General features: G+C 58.8%; 5 protein-coding genes across 5 annotated transcripts; 2 read left to right on the forward strand and 3 right to left on the reverse strand.

Moving 5' to 3' along the window:
- Positions 1 to 323: 323 nt before the first annotated feature.
- On the forward strand, positions 324 to 2,559 carry NDE1_1 (NADH:ubiquinone oxidoreductase; the record flags this gene model as incomplete). Its single annotated transcript, XM_028616111.1, has 7 exons — positions 324 to 342; positions 510 to 691; positions 750 to 843; positions 949 to 1,269; positions 1,321 to 2,327; positions 2,386 to 2,472; positions 2,557 to 2,559. 7 exons carry the CDS (start codon positions 324 to 326, stop codon positions 2,557 to 2,559), a joined length of 1,713 nt encoding a protein of 570 aa, XP_028479968.1.
- Positions 2,560 to 5,068: 2,509 nt separating this feature from the next.
- EHS24_000277 (uncharacterized protein) lies at positions 5,069 to 6,393 on the reverse strand (the record flags this gene model as incomplete). The annotated part of the gene is made up of 3 exons (XM_028616112.1): positions 5,069 to 5,191; positions 5,648 to 5,861; positions 6,086 to 6,393. 3 exons carry the CDS (start codon positions 6,391 to 6,393, stop codon positions 5,069 to 5,071), a joined length of 645 nt encoding a protein of 214 aa, XP_028479969.1.
- Positions 6,394 to 10,422: 4,029 nt separating this feature from the next.
- On the reverse strand, positions 10,423 to 11,570 carry EHS24_000278 (uncharacterized protein; the record flags this gene model as incomplete). Its single annotated transcript, XM_028616113.1, has 2 exons — positions 10,423 to 11,143; positions 11,353 to 11,570. The coding sequence occupies 2 exons, from the start codon at positions 11,568 to 11,570 to the stop codon at positions 10,423 to 10,425; spliced, it is 939 nt and encodes a 312-aa protein (XP_028479970.1).
- Positions 11,571 to 16,470: 4,900 nt separating this feature from the next.
- Positions 16,471 to 18,211, reverse strand: UNG1 (uracil DNA glycosylase; the record flags this gene model as incomplete). The annotated part of the gene is made up of 10 exons (XM_028616114.1): positions 16,471 to 16,620; positions 16,706 to 16,867; positions 16,989 to 17,058; positions 17,156 to 17,262; positions 17,302 to 17,319; positions 17,443 to 17,459; positions 17,505 to 17,567; positions 17,613 to 17,664; positions 17,748 to 17,926; positions 17,998 to 18,211. The coding sequence occupies 10 exons, from the start codon at positions 18,209 to 18,211 to the stop codon at positions 16,471 to 16,473; spliced, it is 1,032 nt and encodes a 343-aa protein (XP_028479971.1).
- Positions 18,212 to 18,643: 432 nt separating this feature from the next.
- Positions 18,644 to 20,668, forward strand: EHS24_000280 (uncharacterized protein; the record flags this gene model as incomplete). Its single annotated transcript, XM_028616115.1, has 9 exons — positions 18,644 to 18,731; positions 18,796 to 18,903; positions 19,037 to 19,290; positions 19,344 to 19,419; positions 19,468 to 19,566; positions 19,623 to 19,777; positions 19,910 to 20,093; positions 20,134 to 20,589; positions 20,643 to 20,668. The coding sequence occupies 9 exons, from the start codon at positions 18,644 to 18,646 to the stop codon at positions 20,666 to 20,668; spliced, it is 1,446 nt and encodes a 481-aa protein (XP_028479972.1).
- Positions 20,669 to 22,634: the final 1,966 nt, after the last annotated feature.

Here is a 22,634-nt window from a genome sequence, read left to right on the forward strand (position 1 = left end):
AACCCCCCCTCGTCTTCTCCTTCTTTCTCTCCACCCCCGTCTTCAACACAACACACCGCTCTCCCCGCGCTCTAAAAGGACCTCCTCCGCCCCCCTCACAGGTAAGTCGACACCACTCTGCACTGCGCGTTCTGGCCACCGGCTACTCCGAAATCCCAATTGCGTGGGCCATTCAGAAATCTCTCGCACCACCCACCCCACGTGGGCCTCGCTTGTGGCGCGCCCTCTGCCGCTACCCACGACGGCGTACATCAGAAGCCCCCAACGTCTCACCGCGATCCCGTTTATCTCACTCACACTCTCAGGCCACCCATTCGTCCACCATGGCTCTCCGCCAGCTTGGTACGTACCCCAGCAGCGTGGATGCAGTCAAAACGAGTGCCCTGCTGCCAGCAGCGTGCTCGTGCAAGGCGACATTCCTCGAAACTGTCGTGCAAAAAGCTGATACAGGTTCCAACTTTTTTCCCGACCCTCTCCGATTGATCTACTCAATGTTGTCATCCAAACAGCCCGCGCCCCCATGCTCGCGCGCTCCGGCCTCGCGCCCCGCGTCGTCGCCGCCCCCCTCTTCGCTGCCCGTCAGGCCGCTGCCACCGTTTCGGCCAGCCCCGTTCTGTCGCGTGCCTACGCGACTGCCCCCGCTGCCGCTGCCCCCGACGCCGGCTCTAGCTCCAACGGCGGCGCTCCTGAGGTGAGTCACTCGCGGTGACTGACAGTGAACAACCCGTGACTGACCGTGTGTTCTCCAGCCCCCCAAGCAGGGCAAGTTCCGCCGCTTCGCTACCAACTTTGGTCGCGTCACCCTCGTCGTCGCCATTACTGCCACTGGCGCCTTCCTGTACGGTAAGTCGCGAGATCAAATGTCCGCGGTCGGATTCCTGGTCGGATTACCGGTCCGGACAGTCATTGACATCCGCCAACCCCGATTGTTGTTGACACGGACTACAGTGACCCAGAGCGAGGCCCACCCTGGAACCCAGCTCGAGCAGGACCCCACCAAGCCCACTCTTGTCGTTCTCGGCTCGGGCTGGGGTGCCACGTCGTTCCTCAAGAACCTCGACACTGACGAGTTCAACGTCGTTGTCATCTCGCCCCGCAACTACTTCCTCTTCACCCCTCTCCTCCCCTCCGTCACTGTCGGTACCCTCGAGGCCCGTTCCCTCATCCAGCCCACTCGCTTCATCACCCGCCACAAGAAGCGCGCCGTCCAGGTTTACGAGGCTGAGGCCCAGGATGTCGACCCCATCAAGAAGACTGTTACCTTCCAGGGTGCGTTCATTGGTATCCTCTTTTCTCTGTCTCTAGCTAACATTCTCGCAGACATCTCGGAGATCAAGGGCACCACCGCCTCGGTCACTGTCCCCTACGACTACCTCGTCTACGCCGTTGGCTGCGAGAACCAGACCTTTGGCATCAAGGGTGTGACCGAGTACGCCTGCTTCCTCAAGGAACTCACGGACGCCGACAAGATCCGCCAGAAGCTCATGGACTGCATTGAGACCGCTGCCTTCAAGGACCAGTCCCAGGAGGAGATTGACCGTCTCATGCACATGGTCGTTGTCGGCGGTGGCCCCACCGGTGTCGAGTACGCCGGTGAGCTCCACGACTTCCTTATCGACGACCTCAAGAAGTGGTACCCCGAGGTCGCCGACCGCCTGCGCATCACCCTCATTGAGGCCCTCCCCAACGTGCTCCCCGCCTTCTCCAAGCAGCTCATCCAGTACACCGAGTCCACCTTCCGTGAGAACAAGATCGACGTCCTCACCCGCACCATGGTCAAGGACGTCAAGGAGCAGTCGGTTGTCGTCCAGGACGCCAACAAGGAGATCCGCGAGATCCCCTACGGTCTCCTCGTCTGGGCTACCGGTAACACTTCGCGCCCCATCACCCGCAACCTCATGAACAAGCTCCCCGGCGCCCAGAACGTCCGCCGCGGTCTCGTTGTCGACGACTACCTCAACATGACCGGCGCCGACCAGGTCTACTGCCTTGGTGACTGCACTGCCACCCAGTACGCTCCCACCGCCCAGGTCGCCTCGCAGCAGGGCCAGTACCTCGCCCAGGTCTTCAACAAGCTCGGCCAGAAGTCCAAGTTTGAGCGTGACCTCGCCGCCGCCCGCGCCACCGGCACTGCCGAGCCCGCGGAGATTGAGAGCCTCGTCAAGAAGCTCAACCGCGTCGCCAAGGTCAACCCCTTCCACTACTCGCACCAGGGCTCGCTCGCCTACATTGGTTCGGAGAAGGCCATTGCCGACCTCCCCCTCTTCAACGGCAACGTCGCCTCGGGCGGTGGTGCCGCTTATCTCTTCTGGCGCTCGGCCTACGTCGTAAGTGTGGCAGCTGACCCTTGAACCTACCTTTGACATCTGCTAACCCACCCTCCAGTCGACCCTGTACTCGATCAGGAATCGTACCCTCGTCATGGCCGACTGGATCAAGGTCAAGCTCTTTGGCCGTGACGTGTCCCGTGCTGTGAGTCACACCTACACCGGCCCTAGGCCTTCACTAGACCACCACCCCCATCGGCATCGGTCGCTGACGTCTCTCTCTCTCTAGTAAACGGCTCACCTTTGGAGTGTGCAACGTAGACGTGGTGGTGGAGAGCGGGGGCAGAGAATGGAGGAGAGGAGAGGAGGAGCAGAGTCGGCGCGGGTCGACGGCGTTTGACTCTGCTGCATTGTTTTTTTCTTGCTTGCTTTCGGCGCATCTTGGCTCGACTCGACTCGTCACTATATGATTTCGGCCCTTGTGGCTATAGACTATGCATCTGTTAGGACGAAACCCGCGGAGGAGGGGTGCGCAGTGAGTGAGCCAGGACGCGGTCCGCTGTTGTGTGAGAGCGCTAAGCAAACGTCGTGAGTGAGGACGTGAGAGTTTGGCGTGAAAGAGAAGAACGCCAAGCAGTCACCGTACCCACCGTTGGGAAACTGATCGACGAGACAGTCACCTCCGCGCGCGCAAGGTACGATGCTGATCCTGCAGCACAAGGCACAGATCACAGATTACGGACGTGGCCCAATCTTTCAAACCGCATGGCCCGGCTGGTCAACAGAGTGGCAGGTGCAGCTGTACTCTACTCACACAAACAACGGTCCGGAACCACCGTGCCGAAGCTGCACACGAGCCTCGCATGCCGACGAGGGTCTTGTCCTCGAAGACCCGCCTCCATATGACGACCTGTGCTCGCGACGAGCCGTCGCCCATGGGAGGCGTGTGGCCGGCCGGCTCACGACTCGGACACGCCCTTCCCTCTGGGCTTCGCTAAGCGCCCCGCCAGGTCAGTCCAACTTGCGTGTTGCGGTCTCATGTCCGTTACGGGTGTGCATGCACGTCTTGCGCGCGTGGAACCCCCAGAACGCAGAACAGGAGATGGGGACGAGGACGTGACGAACTCGGGATCGTCAAGCACTGACCACCTGGCGACGAGCACCCCGCCACAGAGTCCCACACGACACACCATGCCACCACGGCCACCACTGTTTCTCGCGGCACCGTCCCTCCTCAATGGCCTGCCCACTGATCCACTGATCCACTGATCCACGGAACAATCGTCGCCGAAATGACATTCTGACCTCTCTATCATCGTCCATCCACGTGACCCGTCATCGAGACCGTGGACTGAGCGGGCACGCGAACACACGAACACGCCAACACGCCAACCCATAGGTATTGTCGCTCTGAACGCCGCCACGAGAGTATGTCCTCCCGCCTCGGCGCGGCAAGCACGGCTCTCTTTCCTGACAACTAGTACAAAGGTAATCGGTGCGTGTGGAGGAGGGTTTGGGCAATGGGTGCCACTGGCCAGTGGGAAACGGGACTTGTGGCCTTGCATCCCAGTGGCCAGCGGCTGTGGGTGCCCTCCCTGGCTTCCAATGCGTACGCGGGTGCCACGAGCACGGCAGGGTGTGGTGCCAGGACGAGGACGAGGTCTCGTCTCGTCCTGATTGTGAAGATACTGTACACGTCTGACGAATGACGCATGACGCAACGCAACTGAGGCTTGGTGTGCCACAGCTGCAGTGGCCCAGTGGTAAGATCGCAACGAGGGAAACATAAGTTTGGGACGCTTTCACGGCTGAGGACGGCTAGGACGGCCGGGACGGGCTGTCCTGCGACGTGCAGTGAGTGCGGAGGTGCCCTCGTGGTGCTGTTTACGGTAAGAAACAGGACGAGTAACTAGCACCACGACGTCCTCGTGCCATTGGGGTCCTTGGGACATTTCCATTGGGGTCCTGGTTTCCTGGGTGTGGAAACATACGTCAGTGCGTCAAGGAGCGGAATGACGATGTAACCGCTCACAAAGAGAGGAAAGGAAGGTGCAGGGCCAAAAGGTCGTCGTCGCTAACCGAGCTGCTGTACCCGCTCATTTACAGATCTGACATGTTCACCTCCCCCCCCCGCGCATCCCTTCCCCCACCCTAGCCACCCTCCAACCGATAACGTACTGTACTGCGACAAGCTTTGCGCTGGGAAATGGAGTCGTGCCCGGAGTGTTCGTAAGTGATCGTAAGGGACCAGGATAGCCACGGGAGTGACTTGTTAAGCACTGACCGCTGCTGTAATTTGCTGCTGCCTGGCTGACGTACTGTAAGTACAGTACTGTCACTCCCGGTTGACGTATGTACTTTACAGAACATTAAGGTCTCTGGCGACCGTTTCACGCCGGCGGAAAGGGTTGCGGATGCTTAACTCACGCATGTTACGGATAGTTGCCTAATGGAGATGAAGGAGACATGTAGCGTGTGGCACGCCGTGCCAACGTAAGCCGCGAGCCAGCGTCTGTGCCAGCATGAATGTGGCGATGGGTCTATCCATAACACGAACGTGCCACACGAGCAACGATGCTGGCCTCTGGCTGGATGGTACAGGTTCGATACTGTGGCATGGTAACAATGGTTCTACGGCCCGATGCAGTGTTCCTACGGATATACGTAGTGTGGTGGCAACAAACGCCTACCAAAAGCGAGAGCGAGAGATAGAGCGAAAGAGATGGGAAAGAAATGTGGATTGAGAGCGATGGGGATGAGAGACACAGGTGGGATCGGAGATGGGGGCGCGGGCAATGTCTCTAGGCCACCTCGGCGTCCTCGGTCCGCTCGTCCGTCTCCCAAGGAAGAGCAGGCGCCGCGCCGCCGTTGAGAATCTTGAAGCGGACCGCACGGTCGTTGCGCTGCTTCTGCATCCAAGCTCCCTGGGTTGGTGTCAGCGATGGTGTTTTATGCGCGTTTTAAGATGTCCGGGGAATCACAGGACAGGAATGACGGCCGGGGCGACGACGAGGTTGGTTGGGCGCATGCTCTATGTGACAGTGAAGCGTGTGCGTGGTCGTCGAGAACACGCGCATCCAAGGACCACTGCAGAGAAGACGACCCAGCCCTGCTACCACTGTTGAGGGTTGCAGGGCGGTACAGTCACCATGTGGCTCTGCAGATGCGGTCTGCCTTGACGACCACGCAGCCGTACCACCCCGGTCACCGCTTCCCTCCTGTGCCATTACATCGATGACAGCAGTGGTGAATGGTGCACAGGTGTGCTCGGAGGCATGCAGTCGTCCGGCCGTGACGGCACGTCGCCCGACAAGTACCCTGGTCTCTAGAACAAGTGGAACGGCCACTCCTAGTCCACGTTGAAGTCACCAGTAACTCACAGCATTGGGGCGCTTCTGCCTTGCCCAAACCTCCTCAAGGGCACGCTGCTCGGCGGCGCGGGCCTCACGTTCCAGCTGCGCGTCGCTGGGGTCGAACACGGGCTCGCCGACGACGAACTCTCGCGCGGGCTGCGCTGCCGCGGGCGTGTTGCTGGCAATGTCGGGGTCCACATAACCGATGCCTGCCAGTGCGCCAAAGAAGACAAAGAGGGCACTGTTTGTGTGTTTGCGTGTGTACGTGTGTACGTGTGTAGGTATGTGGCGTGTGCAGTGTAATGTGTGCGGAAGCGGAGACGAGATAAGGTGAGATTTCACGAGTTTCAAAACGAAAAGAGATCTCCGTCAGCTTGGGATCTCATCTCTTGGCGTCCCGAGATCGTGGAGCCGCAGTGCTGTTGCTGCGGACCACGTTTCGCTTTTTTTTTTTTGGCGACTCACGTCAGGAAGATGATAAGGAACGGCAGGTTGCCACGGCGCACAGCGCGGAGGAAACGGCTCAGCATGGCCTTGCCGACGCTCCTGGGGCTGAGGCCGCGCGAGGGGCCGTGACTGTGGTGGTGGCCGTCAAAGGCGTCGGGCTTCGACAGCGCGCCAGTGCCAGAGAGAGACTTCTCCCTGGTGTGGGTTGGGGGTTGCGAGTGGGCGTGGGGGTTACCGCTGGGCTTGTGGCCGACGACATCGGCATAGCCGCGCTCTGCCAGCGACTCGTACATGTCGTGACCGTTGGTCTGAGCAGAGGCGGTCATGGTAGGCTGAAGCGGCACCGAGGAGCTGATGGAGCGAGCCGAATTGGGAGGAGTGGAGTGGAGCCGAGAGGGTGGGCAGAGCGTTGGCGATCTGACCTGTGGTCTCTTCGTAACAGAGGAAACACGGGTAGTTGAGACGGTTGTCCGACCAAGATGAAGACAGAGATTGTGTAGATCAAAGAACGTGTCCCGATACGGAGAGCTGCGATATCCAAATGAAATGGAGATGGGGAAGACGCTAAAGTCGATGCGTGTGACCTATGTGATGTTTGTGACGGGCGGGACGATGGAGAAGACAGGAGCAGCGAGAGAGGCAATCTCGATCTTGCGGGAGCGGGATGGGTGGACATGGAATGGGCAGGGGGATCGTCGCCCCCACCCAACAGCCCCACCTACGGGCAGAGGACGCGGGACCAACACGTCGTCGCGAGTGGATTTTACTTCCGTCAAATCCCACACAATGACGGCGACGGAGACCCGTCTCGTCTCAATTGAGAAGAGCGTGGACAGTTAATACTTCCGCTAATACTTTTCGCACAGATTCGCCTGGCAGAAGGGTATTGTCCTGTAGTGTTTTTTAATCCCGGCTTGAAACACAATACCTCGAGACGAAATGGATTTCGAGACGGGTGTTTGTGTTTTTCAGTTGTACTGTGTACCGTATGCTCGGCAGTGCACCGTCGTGGACGACATCTGGATCATGGACATCAGCAACAAGGTCGCAGCTAAGGTCAGACCATGCTCGCCCAACGCTCGTCAGCGCGTCAGCGCGTCCTTCCAAGCATTCCAGGCTCTGTTAAGCTTCCAATGTCTTAGTCTAAAGCTTACTAAAGCTTGTTAAATCTTAGACGCGTCTCGACGCGCGCGGTTTGCCGTTCGCGCGTTCGTGGCGACGGATCACACTACTCACGCTGTCTCTCGTCCGAGTCGTCGAGGTGTACATTCTTGCCAACTTGCCAACACTGACGGAGATATAGCATGCGTGTGCATGTGCAGCACCGGATCTCCCAAGACAACAGCCGCACCGATGCGAACTCCCGTCCTCCAGGTTGTCTCACGCGGGTCCTCTTTTTTCTCCCATTGGTCCACAAAACACATCCCGGCCACTCCTGCACTCCTGCACTCCCAAACAAACACAACGTGATTGAAAGCCGGGCACGCACGCCGATCTCGCCTCGCGGAGCTTTCAAGAGCCTGGAGCCTGGAGTGATCTTCCGCTCTGTTCTTTCCTCCGCGTCGTCTGCTTTTTTTCCTCCTCGAGACCCGCAGGCCGCAGGCCCGCAGGCCGCACACCACACACCGTTTTCCTCGTCCACTTCGACGGCCGGGTCGGGATTTTTCCAGGGACCAACCCTTCCGGCCTTACCGACCTTGAATTGCTGCCCATCCGGGCCCATCTTTTTGGGCCGCGCCTCGAATTTATCGCAGCCTGACCAACGCAGGCTCCCTGTTGGCGCCACCTGGATTTGCTCCAGGTGCACCTCGAAGCGGTGTACAGTACGGCCGTGGAGGAGAGGACGATGTGAGCCCGACGGCCTTGACTGGCGTTCAGGAAGTCAGGAGCTGGACAGGAGCTCGGCAGTGGTTTATAGCCGGCGGTATGCTGAGATCGTTGAGATGAGCCCGCTTCCGACATGGGTATGGTATGGGGTGCAAAGTTGCTTGCACGAGGCCGTCTAGCTGCCATTTGTGGCTCCTCGCACCAGAGGACAGCGGCTGGCGGCGCTGCAAGGTGCACACGAGCGCTGTCTCTTGTGTACCCTTCCTCCATACAGGTAGTCAGCTCTCTCTGACCTGAACCCCGTGTCCCCCTCGGCTCCGAATGCCGTCAGTTATACACGTTGTAGCCAGCTGCTCTGCGAGGTTGGCCACGCCGTGGCCGGATGAGTAGGGAGCTCGCACCCAAGTCGCACGTCGCGGTCCACACAGATGGCCAAACAACGAAAACTGCGAATGCCTCCCCCAACACCAAACACCGACGCCACGAGCATACCGCGCTCGCTCTCAGCCTGTGTCTGGTTAGCGCCGGCACTAGCTTTGTTTTGACACGAGACGGCGGGGTGAGGAAGGGACGACAGAGACCAAGGCCGGGAAGGCGAAAGGAAGGAAGGGAACAGTGGACGAGAACGATGCTCTGACGCGAAACGACAGGTGAGGGAAGGAATACAGGAATACAGGAATACAGGCATACAGGAATACAGGACGGGACAGATGTACAACATCATCGGGTAGCGAACAAGCAGGGTTAGTTCAGGTGTGGCACGCCACCGCAACCCATGTAACGGTGCACGCCTCATTCCTCACTCATCACTCCTCAGTGAGAGGAGAGAGAGAGAGAGTGGACTGTGTAGTGCCAAACACACTAGGTGGACCTGCTTTCCTTGGCGGACGTGCAAGGATGCAAGGATACTGCGTCTACGGGGGGGGGGGGGGGGGGGGGGGGGGGGGGGGGGGAGGCTGGACGCCGCAGACGCCGCTCCGTTTTGCCGAGACCTCCCCGCCCAGCGGCCAGCGGCCGTAGCTGTTTTATGTTACGGCGCACTTTGGTTTGCTGCGGCGCTCTGGTACGGACGCGACGCGTCGTGTTGGGTGGGCCACGGCACCGCAGTTATGGCGTGTTGGTGCCGTTGTGGGCCGGTGGCCGGTGGGTGGGGGAGGCATGGGCGGGCGGCACACGCGTCGCGACCGCGCGCCGTGGCTCGTAACTCGTGGCTCGTGTGCGCAGCCTTTGCTTTCGACCAAATTTCAACCCAACCCAGCCCGCTACGTTCGCGGCCGAGAGCTCGCGGTCTACGGTAATTCCGTGTTCGGTCCTTATCCTAGTCGCGAGCACCTGTATCGAGGTGTTCTCTATGGTATGTAACGACCGGCAAAGGGTTTCTTTCTCGGTCACTTGGTATCCACAATCCACAAGGGTTCTGATCTGCATGGCCGAGTAGGGGTTTTGCTCTCAACCATGCTGCTCAGCCAAAAGGGTTCGGGATGTTGCTGTCAGTAGTTGTTTGACCTGAGCTGCAAGATCTCGCTCGTTCTGGGGTCTGGTGTTCTCGATCGCGGTCGGTTGCGGCCGGTGTGAAAAGCTGCAAACAAGCATGCAAGCAGCAAGCAAGACGCGAGCAGGGAGGCAAGGATGCAGGCAGCTGCGGTGGTGTTGACGCGGGCCGTGGTCCGGACATGTCTGTGGCATGGACGGGCCTACGTTGGTGTTTTCATCTAACCCCTGCGAGACCCGCTTCTCGTCGTTTCGATGGTGGGAAACCAGCACGATGTTTATCTTTCCAAGAACATGCTTTGCGAAACTGGTACATACTCAGGAGACGGAGACCAGGTGTGCGACGAGTGGTATCTAGCATGACACGCGTGTTGTGTCACCTCCGATGGAGACTGTTGGTTGTTCTTTTCAATATCGAGCAGCTGCGACGCCCGTAATGTTTGTACGTCGTCAAGAGGGTGTGCGACGATGCGCAAACAAGCTTATGCAGGAGAAGCAGAGTGAATCAGATGTGTCTCAGATGGGTCAGTGAGTCCTGTGCACAGCGAGTATGATCAAATCAAATCTTTGTGTTTTCATCGTAAGCATGACATTGTCCGTCGTACATGCAACTACGTGTATAAGTGTCCAGGGTTTTCATCTCGATTCCACTCGCGGTCCGCGTAGAGGAAGAGGGGGTGCTCTATGAGTTGGATACAAGCGTGGCAGGCTTTGTACCAAAGGGTGTACCATCATAATGTCCCATGACCTCGCGCCCGACCGCCGCCGCATAGCCGCCGCGTGTGCCGCACATCACCTCGTACTACAAGGTGAATGATGGGCTGGGTGGGGCCGACGAGCAAGGTCGGTCTTGGAGTGTGGGCGCGTCCAGTCAAAAGGTGCCGAGTGGGTACACCGAGTGTTCGAGGGTTGGAGAAGGGGTACGGTGGAAATTATACAGGCGTGGTTGAGAAAGGGGGGGTTGTGGTGGTTGGTCTATATTCGAGAAGGAAGGGTTGGGATAACAGATGCGATCTGATGGGGTGGAGCAGATGCGCTTAGTTGGAGACGCACTGGGCGCCCTCGGCGGTGTAGCCCTTCTTGCACGAGTAGACCTTGCAGGCACCCTGCTCACAGCCGACCGAGGCGGCGTTGGAGATGGAAGTGCAGTCGACACCAGTGCCGTCGGAGATGCAGCCACCGCACGACTCGAGCTCGGTGAGGGGGTTGATGCACTCCCAAGCCCAAGCGGTGCCGTTAGCCGAGGGGACAGTGCAGACCTTGCCCTCGGGGCAGTACATGGAGTCGAACGAAGACTGGGCGTAGGTGTCGTCACGCTTGCCCTTGCGGTGCTTCCAGCCGTTGGAGCCAGAGTTGTGGTTGGAGCCGGCCGAAGGAGTAGCAGTGGTGTGGGTACCGCAGCAGTTCTGGGCCGAGTTCCAGTTGGAGCAGTCGGGCTCGGGCGAACGGGGCTTGAGGGGGACACAGCAGTTGTGCGAGTCGGACCACGACCACGAGGTGGGGCAGGTAACGCCCGAGGGGCACTTGCCGGTGGGAGGGGTCTTGGTCCACGAGTTCTCGCAGCAGAGGCCGGTACGCTCGTTCCACCACTGCGAGCTGGAGCAGCCGCCGCCGGTGGTCAACTCGCACTTGCACGAGTTGGTGTTGTAGGTGTAGCCCTCACCGCAGTCGCAGGTCGAGGTAACCTTGGGGGGAGCACAGGCCTTGGCACCGGTGTGGAAGAGCCAGTCAAAGGGGCAGGTGCACGACGAGGGGATGCTAGGTGTGGCGTCAGCGTCGTCCGTGGCGTGGCGCAAAAGGATTTTGTCGGCCCGCGGGCCGCGGGTCGTGCCAAAAAGGTCCATGCGTCCGAGACATCCCTGACACAACCGGTGGGGTGTGTTTGGGAGATGGAACGCATAGACCAGAAAGCATGGGCCACCGGCATGCGCATGCAGCGCGGTGCGGTGTGTAGAGGGCAAACTTACGTGGTGGTGGTCCACTTGGACGAGACACAGCAGGCCGAGCCGAGGATGGAGGTGTAGAACGAGCCAACAGTGTTGCCCGAGCAGGTGTACTTGGCACCCGAAGAGCTGCAGCTCCAGTTCTTGGAAGCCTTGAGGGTCTTGAAGGAGAGACCACCAGCCTCGGCAGAGGGGGCGATGAGGAGGGCGGCGACGCCGGCGAGGACGGCAGACTTGAACATCGTAGGTGTGATGTTGGGGGGGGAGGAAAGGAGTGTTGGAAGGTGAAGCGAACGGAGGGAAGGTCGAACGAGAGGGGGAGAGAGACCGACTACTGTGGAGAGTGGAAAGAGGAGAAGCTGATGGGGCAAGAAGATTGATGAAGGAGTGTGGGTGGGGTTTATAGGTGTTTCTGGAAAGCGGTCTGGGAGGCTGGGAGGTGGGGGAGGGGGGTGAGGTGGCACGGGTGAAGCGAGCGAGCGAGGAAGGAAGGAGGGTTGTGAGGCAAAGAGAGAAAAGAAACGGGGGGCGGAGTGCGACGAGAGGTTCGAGGTACCCCCTTGCTTGCCTTCCAGCCGCGTCCCTGGTGCTGATTGCAACACCCCCCACCGCCCATGCCATGTGCACCTGGTCACGGTCTGTGTGTCTGTCTGCCTTTCCATGCGCGTCCATGCGTCTCACCCTCTGACATGCATCCTGGTTTGATGCACGCCCGCGGACGCCAGGATCCATGCCCTCCCAGGGTTGGGCCACACCACCACCCAGGGGTCAGCGAGGGCTCGTGCCACATCCACCACGACCACCCCCCCCCCCCCCCCCCCCCCCGCCCAGGGTGCTGCGGTCGGGGAGGTGATGGGGGGCCTCGTGGGCCCGTGCATACAACAGACCCCTCTGGCCGCTGGGTGCGGGGGTCGTCAAGGCCTGAAGCGGTCGGTTGCCATGTACGGTGCAAGGGACAACCCCATCCACCTCTGTCATCCACCAGCCAGCGCGGCCTTTGCAAGACATGGTGGGGCTGGTCAAGCGTCCACGTCCTATGCCCATCTCCACCACTCCATTCAACACGGACTGCGCAACAGGTGCTTACGTTGTGGTTGCTTGCCACTGGCCACCGTTGGACACAACAACAGAATATCAGAATGCATTGGCCGGTTTCCATCACCACAAAGGACAACGGACCCGCCATCGTCCAGTCTGTCTGTCTGTCTGTATGTGCGGCGTTGATCAGTGCGCCAAGGCCGCGTGGGTCGTTGCCCACTGTTCCAAAAACAGCGTCCAGGGCTAGGGCCCATAGCGAGACCGTCTCGTTCCCGGCGGCGAGACGTGCGGCACTAGGCTCGGATGCAACGAGGTAGATGTTGAGGGCACTGGTGTCCACTCGTTAGGGGCACGCCGAACCGACGTTACATCTTCGAATGGGGGTGGCAGGCGCGGTAATAGGTCTTCATTACGAGTTTCATTCCGCCTCACCTGGACGATTGCCGCGCATGTCGTCGACCAGAGCCATTTCGCGAAGGACAGCACACACATACAGAAAAAACGTGGGTCTAGGGTTGGAGCCAGCGATGCCTTGCCTCCTTTCCCTTGTGCGGGGTGGCACATTCCGTAACGATATATAGCGAGGCCGGATCGACTTGCCGAAACTGTTCCGATCCACCAAGAGGACCTGGGTGCCGTAAGGGATAGCGTCGCCCCCCCGACGCAGCCAGGTACTCCCCGGGTTGCTGGTAACTGGTGCCGCGTGTTTTTCTTTACGGTCCCTGTGCACCCACCCACCTATACCACTGCTGTTTCTCGATAACCCAAACGGGCGGATACCGGTCCGTTCCAGGGTGAAACGACTTTGCGCTTCCCGCCAGGTATAAAAAAAAAAAACGAGACTGCGGTTCCTGCTGCAAAACGCCATTGCCGCGGTCCGTCCCAAGGGCCCGGTGCCAGGACGAGCCATCTTGTGGGCTGGTGGTTGCCACACTTTAATGCTGCACTAGAAACCTCCTGCGACAACACCAAAGGGCGGAGTGAAAGAAAGGCCATTGGTTCGCCTCACAGGAAAATGGGTCAGATCAGACATGCTCTCGTCGCCTTGGCAAGTCCATGTCCTGCGACACAAGAGCGCCCATGTGCCCCTGCCAACCTTCAGGACTGGAAACCGGCGGCCGCCGTTAACCGCAGCGACCAGCCCAGTCGGGCAACATCTCGTCGTCCATCGCAACTGCATCAACGCTACCAATGCGCGCCACAAACGTCCCCGAGCAGTACGCAGTTGGCAGAGACGCACCGTGTGGCAGAACACGCATGTCATGTCCGTTTGTGCAGTCGCTGCCGCCGGCGTTGCGCAGGCCAGCCTGCCACCACCTGACAGTTCTGCCCCCCCCCGTCCCGAGAGCCTGCCGAACACCAAGCCCGCACGTACCTTTTGCCTTACCTTCCTTACCTTACCACAGACCTCGATCCTTTCCTTGCACTCACCGATAGTCTTCGTCTCATCGTCTCAGACGCCGCGCCTCCGTTGCCTGCCACGTTCATTACCTCCCATCGGCGTTCACGTTCCCGGTGTTCACCGTTTCAGTTGGCGCCCCCCATCGTGCAGTGTGGCAGCCCCCCCCCCCCCCCCCCCCCCGCAAGGTCCCAAGGTCCTCCCCGCTCCTCACAGCCCCTGCGAGAACGGGCCCGAGCGGGAAATCGATCCTTCTCGAGTCTCTCTCCCGCCCTCAAGACATATGGTGCATCGCCCGTGTCGTGAGACGAAACACACAGAAAGGAGATAACGAACGTTGTGATGCTGTTGCCTAGGGTACCGATCGTGCCGAGGACGCTCCTATACTCTGCTACCTGCCAGGTGCCAGGTGTGTGCAACGGCATGCCACTTGATACATGAATTGGGTAGGTGTGGTGGTCTGTGCGGCCGTTGCGGTATGTCAAGAGGCTGTTGTACAGGTGACTGACACAGTATCCAGCAGCTAGTGGCTAGCACAGACACAATCGAAGCCACTACCCATAGCTAAAAGGATCAGAGACGCGAGAGACAAGGGGGGCACGCAACTCGCCTCCGACCGTCGGAACCCCACCGCCCGCTCGTATTAGCCTCGACATGAGGCAAGGCGACGGAGGCGCCGGGGGTTGGGGGCGTATTGGTCTCTACACGACAGTGTAGTGTTTGGGTCCCAAACCTGAACAATACAGCGAGATTGTGGCGGGCGTTGCCGTGCCACATTGCACCTCTGCCAGCCATGTTCCGGCAAGCGACAAGGGGATATGCGGCTTGTGACTGTTGTCCACCACAATGTTAGCTAGTGTGTATAGCTTCTTACCGTTGCTGTTGCTTGCGTAGCCTGTTACACGACACCCCCGCCTCCGAACAGCCATAGTCGCGGCGACTGCTTCAGCACTGTCCCGCTGGAGGGGGCCCGGCGCCGCATCGGCCGCATCGGCCCGCCGCTTGGTGTCGCTCTCGGTCAGTGGATCAGTGTACTGTACCTGCCGCCATGAGATAACCCGCATTGTTCGGTGCGCATGTCATAAATGCCACATCCAGCGCACCCCGTTGCCGTTTCCATGCTCGTGCCACACGACCGTTCCCGGTTCCAGTTCCAATCGAACAATACATAAATAACAACGACTGCTTGAAGCAAGCAGAGCTTGCCAGCCCCCGCACCGCCCGCTCAGCGCGCCAGCGCTGCCTCGTGGCGTGTGTAAACTTTATATCTGGTCTTAGTGGAACGTGCAACATGACATGCATCCAAAGATCCTCTGGGCAGGCCACAGCGTCAAGGCTGTCGCCCAGTGCGTGCATGCATGGCTTTGCGTGTTTGCTTGCTTGCTTGCTTGCTTGCTGACGACACGCACCGTCCAAAGGGACCAGATTGCCTCAAACCTATGCCCGTGCCTGTCCCGTTTGTCCTTTTTTTAAACCGTCGTGTCTTAGCATGTTGCCTGTCCCGAGAGTTTGTCGTCGACAAATACTACTGCTCCTAGTACTCTACTAATGGACTCGTTACCGCCATACTCCTACTGCGACCGGGCTACTCGGCTCGCTTGCTGTCGTTTTTTCTTTCCTTTTTTTTTCCTTCGGAGGTCAGGGGTGTGCTGTCCGGAGGTAGCAGGACAGACCCCGACCTTGGTCGGCGTCCGTAACACCCACGCGGACGCGGCATGCAGTGACACCGAGAACACCGAGCTAAACACGCAAGCGGACGGCGAGGAATGAGATCGGTGGTGTTCCGGATACCTTTCGCGGAGCCGAACTAAGGTTATGTCTCGGACAGCAAGAGGGTTTCTGTGGCCATCGCCGAGAACCGAACCGAACCCAACGAACCCTTTTTGCCTCGTCACGGTGTTCTTTTTTTTTCCAGTCCTTCGCACCCGAAACGCAGGACTAGGACACCGCAGCAGGCGGTGGCAAAGACGCCATTCCCCGAAGCCTGGCATGCAACTATGGCTAGTGCCAGAGACTAGCCTTGGCAAGAGGGGCATACCGGCGTTGACGAGATGTTGCTTTTGCTCGAGCTGGACGTCGATGCCGTTGAAACCCAAATTCTCCCCGCGACCAAATCTCCGGCCTCGGCGAGCAGAGCGAGCGTTCCGCGCGAGGGTAGCAACGACACAGATCACAGAGCGAATGGAAGCAAAACCACATCCGACAAGCTCAAACAGACCATGACGGAACAGAGGCTGTGAGCCGCGCTGTCACATGTGCAATGGGTGGGAATGGGTGGACGGATGGGATGGACGTGAGGTTCAGAAATAGTCTTGTCAGACGCCACTAGCTGCTTCGGTGAGAGACAACGACGGCCCCCAAGTCCATCCAGTGGTACAGCGGTCTGTGGCATCCGTTATCACTATGCCGCAAGATCCCCCCACAGCACACGGCGGTGAATGCGGCCCGCGCTACGGCAAGTACTGTTGTACATACAGAAGGAAAGGTACAAGCGTCGACATGACGGGTGCCAAACGTTAAACCGCCACCAGTACAATGATGGTTTGACACCGGTCCTCGGGACGCGTTCGGTTGGGCTTGCGTATGGCTTTCACTTGGCCAGCGACCGAGCAGTGCCCAGAGGTAATCACAGTGAGGCCGCGGAAACCCTTGTCGCGCACATTCGAGCCAACCTCGCTCGCTAAATGCTAAGCTAAGGCTCACGATCAGGCTCCCAGGCTCTTCCAGTCGATGCCACCGTCGGTACCGTAACGCTCTCGCAGCCACGAGTTGCTCTTGGCGAAATGCTCGTTGCCCCAGAACTTGCGCACCGACAGCGGACTGGGGTGTGCCGACTTGAGCACAAGGTGTCGGGTCTGCGATGCGTCAGTACAGGTCGCTAGCAGCGGCAAGTACAAGAGCGGCAGCAGAGTGACGGGACACCACCGAACCTTGACTTACAGTGTTGAGCCCTGCGATCATGTTCTGGGCATGCGCTCCCCATGCCATCAAGACCAGTCCATTGGCTCCCGGAGTATCGGGCGATCCGGCCATGTAGTCTGTGACTGCCCCCAACGCGGCAAGAGTGAACTGGTCCCACCCAGCCTTCGAGTGTGATCCCGCCTGGTTAGGTTAGAGATGACGTTCAGAAGCCAGCGTCGACATAGGGATCGTCCACAGAGTTGACGAGTGAACCCGACAAGGTACAGTGTCCCCCTCGTGACTCGACGCTTCTAGCACTCACCTCGTGCGCGCGGACCGTGAGAGATGTGTTAAGCAGCAACACACCGTGCTTGGCCCACTCGGTAAGGTCACTTGAACCCGTCAGCCAAAGAAAATAGGGCTTCCAAGTCGTTGGGCGGGTCATTGGCTCCCCGCACTGACGACCACCACCGCCACGGTCACACCTACCCATGTGTGGGCACAACAAAGCCGTTGACGGCAGTGCCCATCTCCTTGTAGATGTTGCGCAGCGACGGCGGGATGCGCACACCTTTACGGACACTGAATGCGAGGCCCTGTCGGAGTCAGTATTGAGCTATCACAGGCAAGCTTACATGGGCCTGGCCATCGTCCTGTTTTGTCAGCAGGCATTCAACTAGAGATTCGATTATCACTGGACGACCGCCGAGGAAGCACTGGCGGTGGCCTCAACGACGCCGGCAGCAGTGTCGGGTTAGGCTAGATCGATAACTCACATGGTAGGGGTCCTGGCCTGCAAAGGTCAATACGGCTGCTCGTTATCGGCCTTGACACTCACCGACAATGATGACGCGAACGTCCTTCAGTGGGCACAGGCGCGACCACGAATAAATGTCCTCGGCTATACTTGTGAGCTCAGACACGTGTGTAGGGCCAGTAAGCTCACCTGGTGGGAACACCTTCTTCGAACTCTGCTCCTTGATAAGAAACTCCTTGAGCTGCGAAGGGTAATCAGCAGCAGTCAGGCACGATACCAAATATCAAAAGTGGACGCAGCAGGGTGCGAGAAGCGGACACCCACTGAAAGGAAATACGGCTTGGTGAGCTCGTCCTGCAGCGCCAGCAGCCAGTCCTCGCCAAGAGTGTCAAGCTCGAGTTCCAGCAGAGGAAGGACCTTGGGATGCGCTTCCAGCGCCTTGCGGAGCTCGGCGCGGGACTGTGCGCGGGGAATGGTGACGGTCGGGGCCTGGGGGATCACAGCTGCGAGGTGTGAGGACCATGAGGACCACATGATTTCCATTTTTCGACGGAATTCAAAGATAAGAACGTACCGGCTCCCTTCTTCGCACGGCCCGCAGTCGTGGTGGCGGCCACCTTGGCGCGCTTCGCAGGCGGCTCGTCGTTGTCCTTGTTGTCCTTGTCCTTTGCGTCCATGGCGGCTTTGCGTGCTGCCGCTGAGGGGGTGGTGCGGTTGCGCGCTGCGGGGGTTCCGGCGGCCGCGCCGCTGGCAGGCTTGAAGTATGATGCGATTGATTTGGGGGGCATGGTGTGGAGAGAGAAGACGGAGATGAACGATGACTGTTGACCAGAGCTCTGTGATCTGTGGCTTGTGTGTAGTGACTGCGTCCCGCCTGGTCGCGTCAAGTCGCGTCAACTCCTAGCGTTGCGCGGGTGGTGTCAATGTTGACGGAGTGGAGGTAATCCTACCGTGGGATACTTGCCTTGTAAGAACAGGCTGAATTCATATCTCTGGCCATTTGGGCCCCGCCGACGCAACGACGGCATGTCCGAAGGGCTCTCGCAGAAGCGTGAAGCGACAAGCGGCCGTGTCTCTCCCCCTCCACCCCTCTCCGCCCCGCGCGGCAAGCGAGTCGCGAGAGCGTCGTTCTCGCATCTCCCGTACGTGTGTATCTCATCTATCTTATTGCAACTCCAATCCCATCTCTCTCACATCCCCCATCACTACAATCATTCACAATGCCCCCTTCCCCCACCGAGAACGCACCCAAGACCCAGCAGGAGCTGGAGACCCTCCTCAAGGACGATGTCATGGTCAAAGTCGCAGGTACGCTCCAGCTGTTGTTGTCGTCGAGTTGGCCGCCCCGCGGGTCCGCTGACACCCGACGCAGGTATCGACGTTGATGGCGTCCTCCGTGGAAAGGTCATGAGCAAGTCCAAGTTCCTCTCCGCTGCCAAGTCCGACTTTGGCTTCTGCGGTGTCGTGTTTGGCTGGGACTGTGAGTTTGCGACGCGGCCAACCTTGACGTCACGCGAACACCCAAAATGTTGGGCGGGCGTCGTCGTGGTTTGATGTGCCAATATGGCTGGACTGCTCATCAAGGCGCAACACTGACCACAAATAAAAAACAGTGCACGACATGACGTACATGAACGAGGGCCTCGTGTCAAACAAGGCCAACGGCTACCGTGACCTGTCTGCTCGTATCGACATTGCTACTTTCCGCCGTATTCCTTGGGAGAACAACATTCCCTTCTTCCTCCTCCGCTTCTGTGACCAGGAGTCGGACGAGCACATTACCGTCGACCCCCGCACTCTTCTCGAGAATGTCGTTGCGGGCGCAACTGAGTCGGGCTGGGCCTGCATGTCCGGCGCCGAGTTTGAGGTGAGTGATCGATGGTTGGACAAGGAGGTCGGGTGGCAACTGACTTGCTGCAGTACTTCCAGTACGACGAGACGGCCAAGTCGGTCCAGGACAAGAGCTTTGTCAACCTCACCCCGCTCACCCCTGGCAGTAAGTCTCTGCATTTTGTACCGCGACAGCACTGACTCTTCCCTCCAGACCACGGCTACTCGATGCTGCGCACCACGAACAACAAGGACTACTTCTACGACCTCTTCCACGAGTCGGCCAAGTTCGGCATTGAGATTGAGGGACACCGTGCGTATTCTGGCTGTGGAAGGTTCCTACTGGGGAGCTCCGTGCTCACTTGACAGATACCGAGACCGGCCCGGGTGTGTTCGAGACCGCACTCGCGTACACCGACACCTGCCGCATGGCCGACAATGCCGCCCTCTTCAAGCTCGTGGCCAAGAGCGTTGGCATCAAGTACAACATCCTGCCAACATTCATGGCCAAGCCATGGGAGAACGTGAGTACCCGGCAAAGGACTGGCTGGTGGTTGGTTCGCCCCGCGGCCTCGCTATCTGGTGTTTCTATTTGTGTCTCCTGCGCCTCTTGGACGCCACCGCGCCTCGCCCCGATATCCAGCTGACACCATCAGCTTTCGGGTTGCTCGGGTCACATTCACGTGTCCCTGCGTGACAAGAACGGCCAGAACATCTTTGCTCCCACCGACGCAGACGTCAAGAACGGCGGTCGCGCCAGTGCCCAGTGGAAGGACGTCAAGTATATCTCCCAGGAGGCCGAGTGGTTCCTCGCGGGCCTGCTCGAGGGTCTCGCTGATGGTGAGCTAAGACCTGCTCGGTCCTCTTAGCTGACATCCAGTCATCCCCATGATGTGCCCCACCATCAACTCGTACAAGCGCCTGTTGGGCGGTGAGGCCTTCTGGGCACCCGACACCGCGTCGTACGGCTACGACTCGCGCGCCGCCTCCATCCGTATCCTCTCGGCCCCCGGTGTCAAGGGCTACGCGACCCGCTTCGAGGTCCGTATCCCCGGTGCCGACATGAACACCCACTACGCCATGGCCGCCATCTTCGGTCTCGGTCTGCGCGGTATCAAGAACAAGACCGCGCTTCCCTATGGCCCCATGGGCGCTCCTGGCGTCACCCGTGCAACCCTCAAGAAGCTGCCCACGAGCCTCGAGACCGCCACCGCCGTGTTCATGGCCAAGGACTCACTGGCACGCGAGGTGTTTGGCGACTTCTTCGTCGACCACTACGGCGGTACCCGCGAGCACGAGCTCGAGCTCAACCGCCGTGCAGTCACCGACTGGGAGAGTGAGTTTGCCGATCCGTCCCCTGCAATGACGCAGAGCTGACCCCCACCGCAGTGCGCCGCTACCTCGAGCTCGCTTAAAAGATTGTATCCAGTTGTTATGTGTCAGATTACCCCGTGATGGCAGTATCAGTAGTAGTATGTGGATATGGAGCAGTATGCGGCAGTCCCAGCGACCACGGTGCCGGAAGGTTCTAGCCACGGTCTAGAGCAAGTGGCATACCAGACAGGGCACGTCCTCGTGTCCATCGCCTTTATGTGCTCTATTCACGTGGACCCATGCAGTTATCGCATTACCGAGTGGGCCCCACTCCCCCCGCATCTGTAACGCCCACCTCTGGCTGTGTTGTCAGGGTGCGACGGCGTAACGGGAGGTTTCAAAGGTGAAATAAGTCGGCCACGAACAACGGACTCAAAACTCACCTATAACAGACACAACGATCCAGTGATCCAGTGGCCAGTGAGCCACTTGTGTACACGGACATGAGCGAACGGGGTGACCACACTTTTATGATCCACATCTATACCCCTACCTACCTAAGCAATGGTGGGTTCTTGCTTTTCCACCGTGTGGTGTGATACACATGCTCCAGCGGCAAAAAGATTGTTTGCCTTTTTTGAAAAACAGAAAAACATCTAGTGTTCTACCACTGGATGTGTAACATGCATGGAAACAACCCTTGCGATGCAGCCAGAGGCATCCGTCGTGATCTAGACAGGATGCATGACAGACGAGTGCGTCCGGGTTGGCCTGTTGCTCATCAGCCCCATCACATATCCTATGATAGGAGCAATTTATTTATGAACTGCCTTTTATGCGTCCTCTGTCGTAGCACTTCATTCCCGTTCATGACATATCTCCTCTTTTCTATCTATGTTCCCGCCTCAGTACAAAATGGTCTACGAGCAACAAGTTTACCTCGTTCCCGAAATCCATGTTGCAAGTCAGTTGGCGAGACTGTGCCACCACACTCGCTTGATCACGTCTTTGGTGAACCAGCAAGCCCTGGACCCTTCTTTAGGTGCTTACCTGGACGTTGATTACCGTCTGACAAACCGACTGTCGTATATGCTCTATCCTGCCTATACAATGGCTGTGGGATTAGTTGGAAAGTAACCATTGAAGTCTGAAGTTGGAAGGGCGTCCCCCAACGTGGGTCTTGTGCCCGGGGTTCCCACCATCTTGCTGCTATACGACAGAGCAGTGTCCCCCGGGTCTCCAAGAACAGCTCCCCTACCCTCCAGCTTGCTCGCCGGTACCGGACTCACAACACTACCGTCCATTCACCAGCGCCACCAACCAGCTCCGGAAATTACGGAGCGAGCTCCACCACAACTGGGGACTCGCAGACCTTTAGACCGTGTGCGGGCCGTCCACGTCCCCTGGTCGCTAGGCATCTGGTCGTAGGAGCACATTCATGCTGGGCGAGTCGCACAATGGTCTGGCCACCAGCAGCACTCTCATGCAGAGTTGGATCAAAAATGGAACACGGTGCAAGTACATGGTGACCTGGTGAGGAGTGACAAAAGGTTGAGGCTTGCCCTTTACGGCCGTCGACCCCCTTCCTACCAGTGTTGGTTCTTCATTTCGGGATATGTATTTGGTTTATCCCGAGGAATCGAACCTTCAACCCCCCAGACTCCTTCAGACAGTGTCAATAAGTTATGACCCTATTGTCCTACGGACTGTATAGTTTATAGGGGTAAAACAGACCTCATATACTTTTCGGGAGTAACACTTAGTCTAAACACCTGGGCCGAAGCCCGTCGAAGCGAGAGACATCGAGGCCGAGCCAGAGGAAGCAAGCACGCATCTGGGTGCCAAGGCAACTGACATGGCACGTCAGCTTGATGAAGTGGCTGCCTGGTTTATTGCGCTGCAGAGGACGCCGTGGTCTTGCAGAGGTCGGTCGGACAGTGGGCCACGAGCCCACATTCCCTCCACCTGTGAGAGAGGACTGAGCTGAGCGGATGCGAACCGACGAGGGGTTGCAGTTTGACACATGTCAGAGGATCAGAGGGGAAGGAATCGGCTCTCAGAATGTTT

This window comes from Apiotrichum porosum (assembly GCF_003942205.1).
Source record: "Apiotrichum porosum strain DSM 27194 chromosome Unknown scaffold_1, whole genome shotgun sequence".
In the NCBI taxonomy this organism is placed as follows: domain Eukaryota; kingdom Fungi; phylum Basidiomycota; class Tremellomycetes; order Trichosporonales; family Trichosporonaceae; genus Apiotrichum; species Apiotrichum porosum.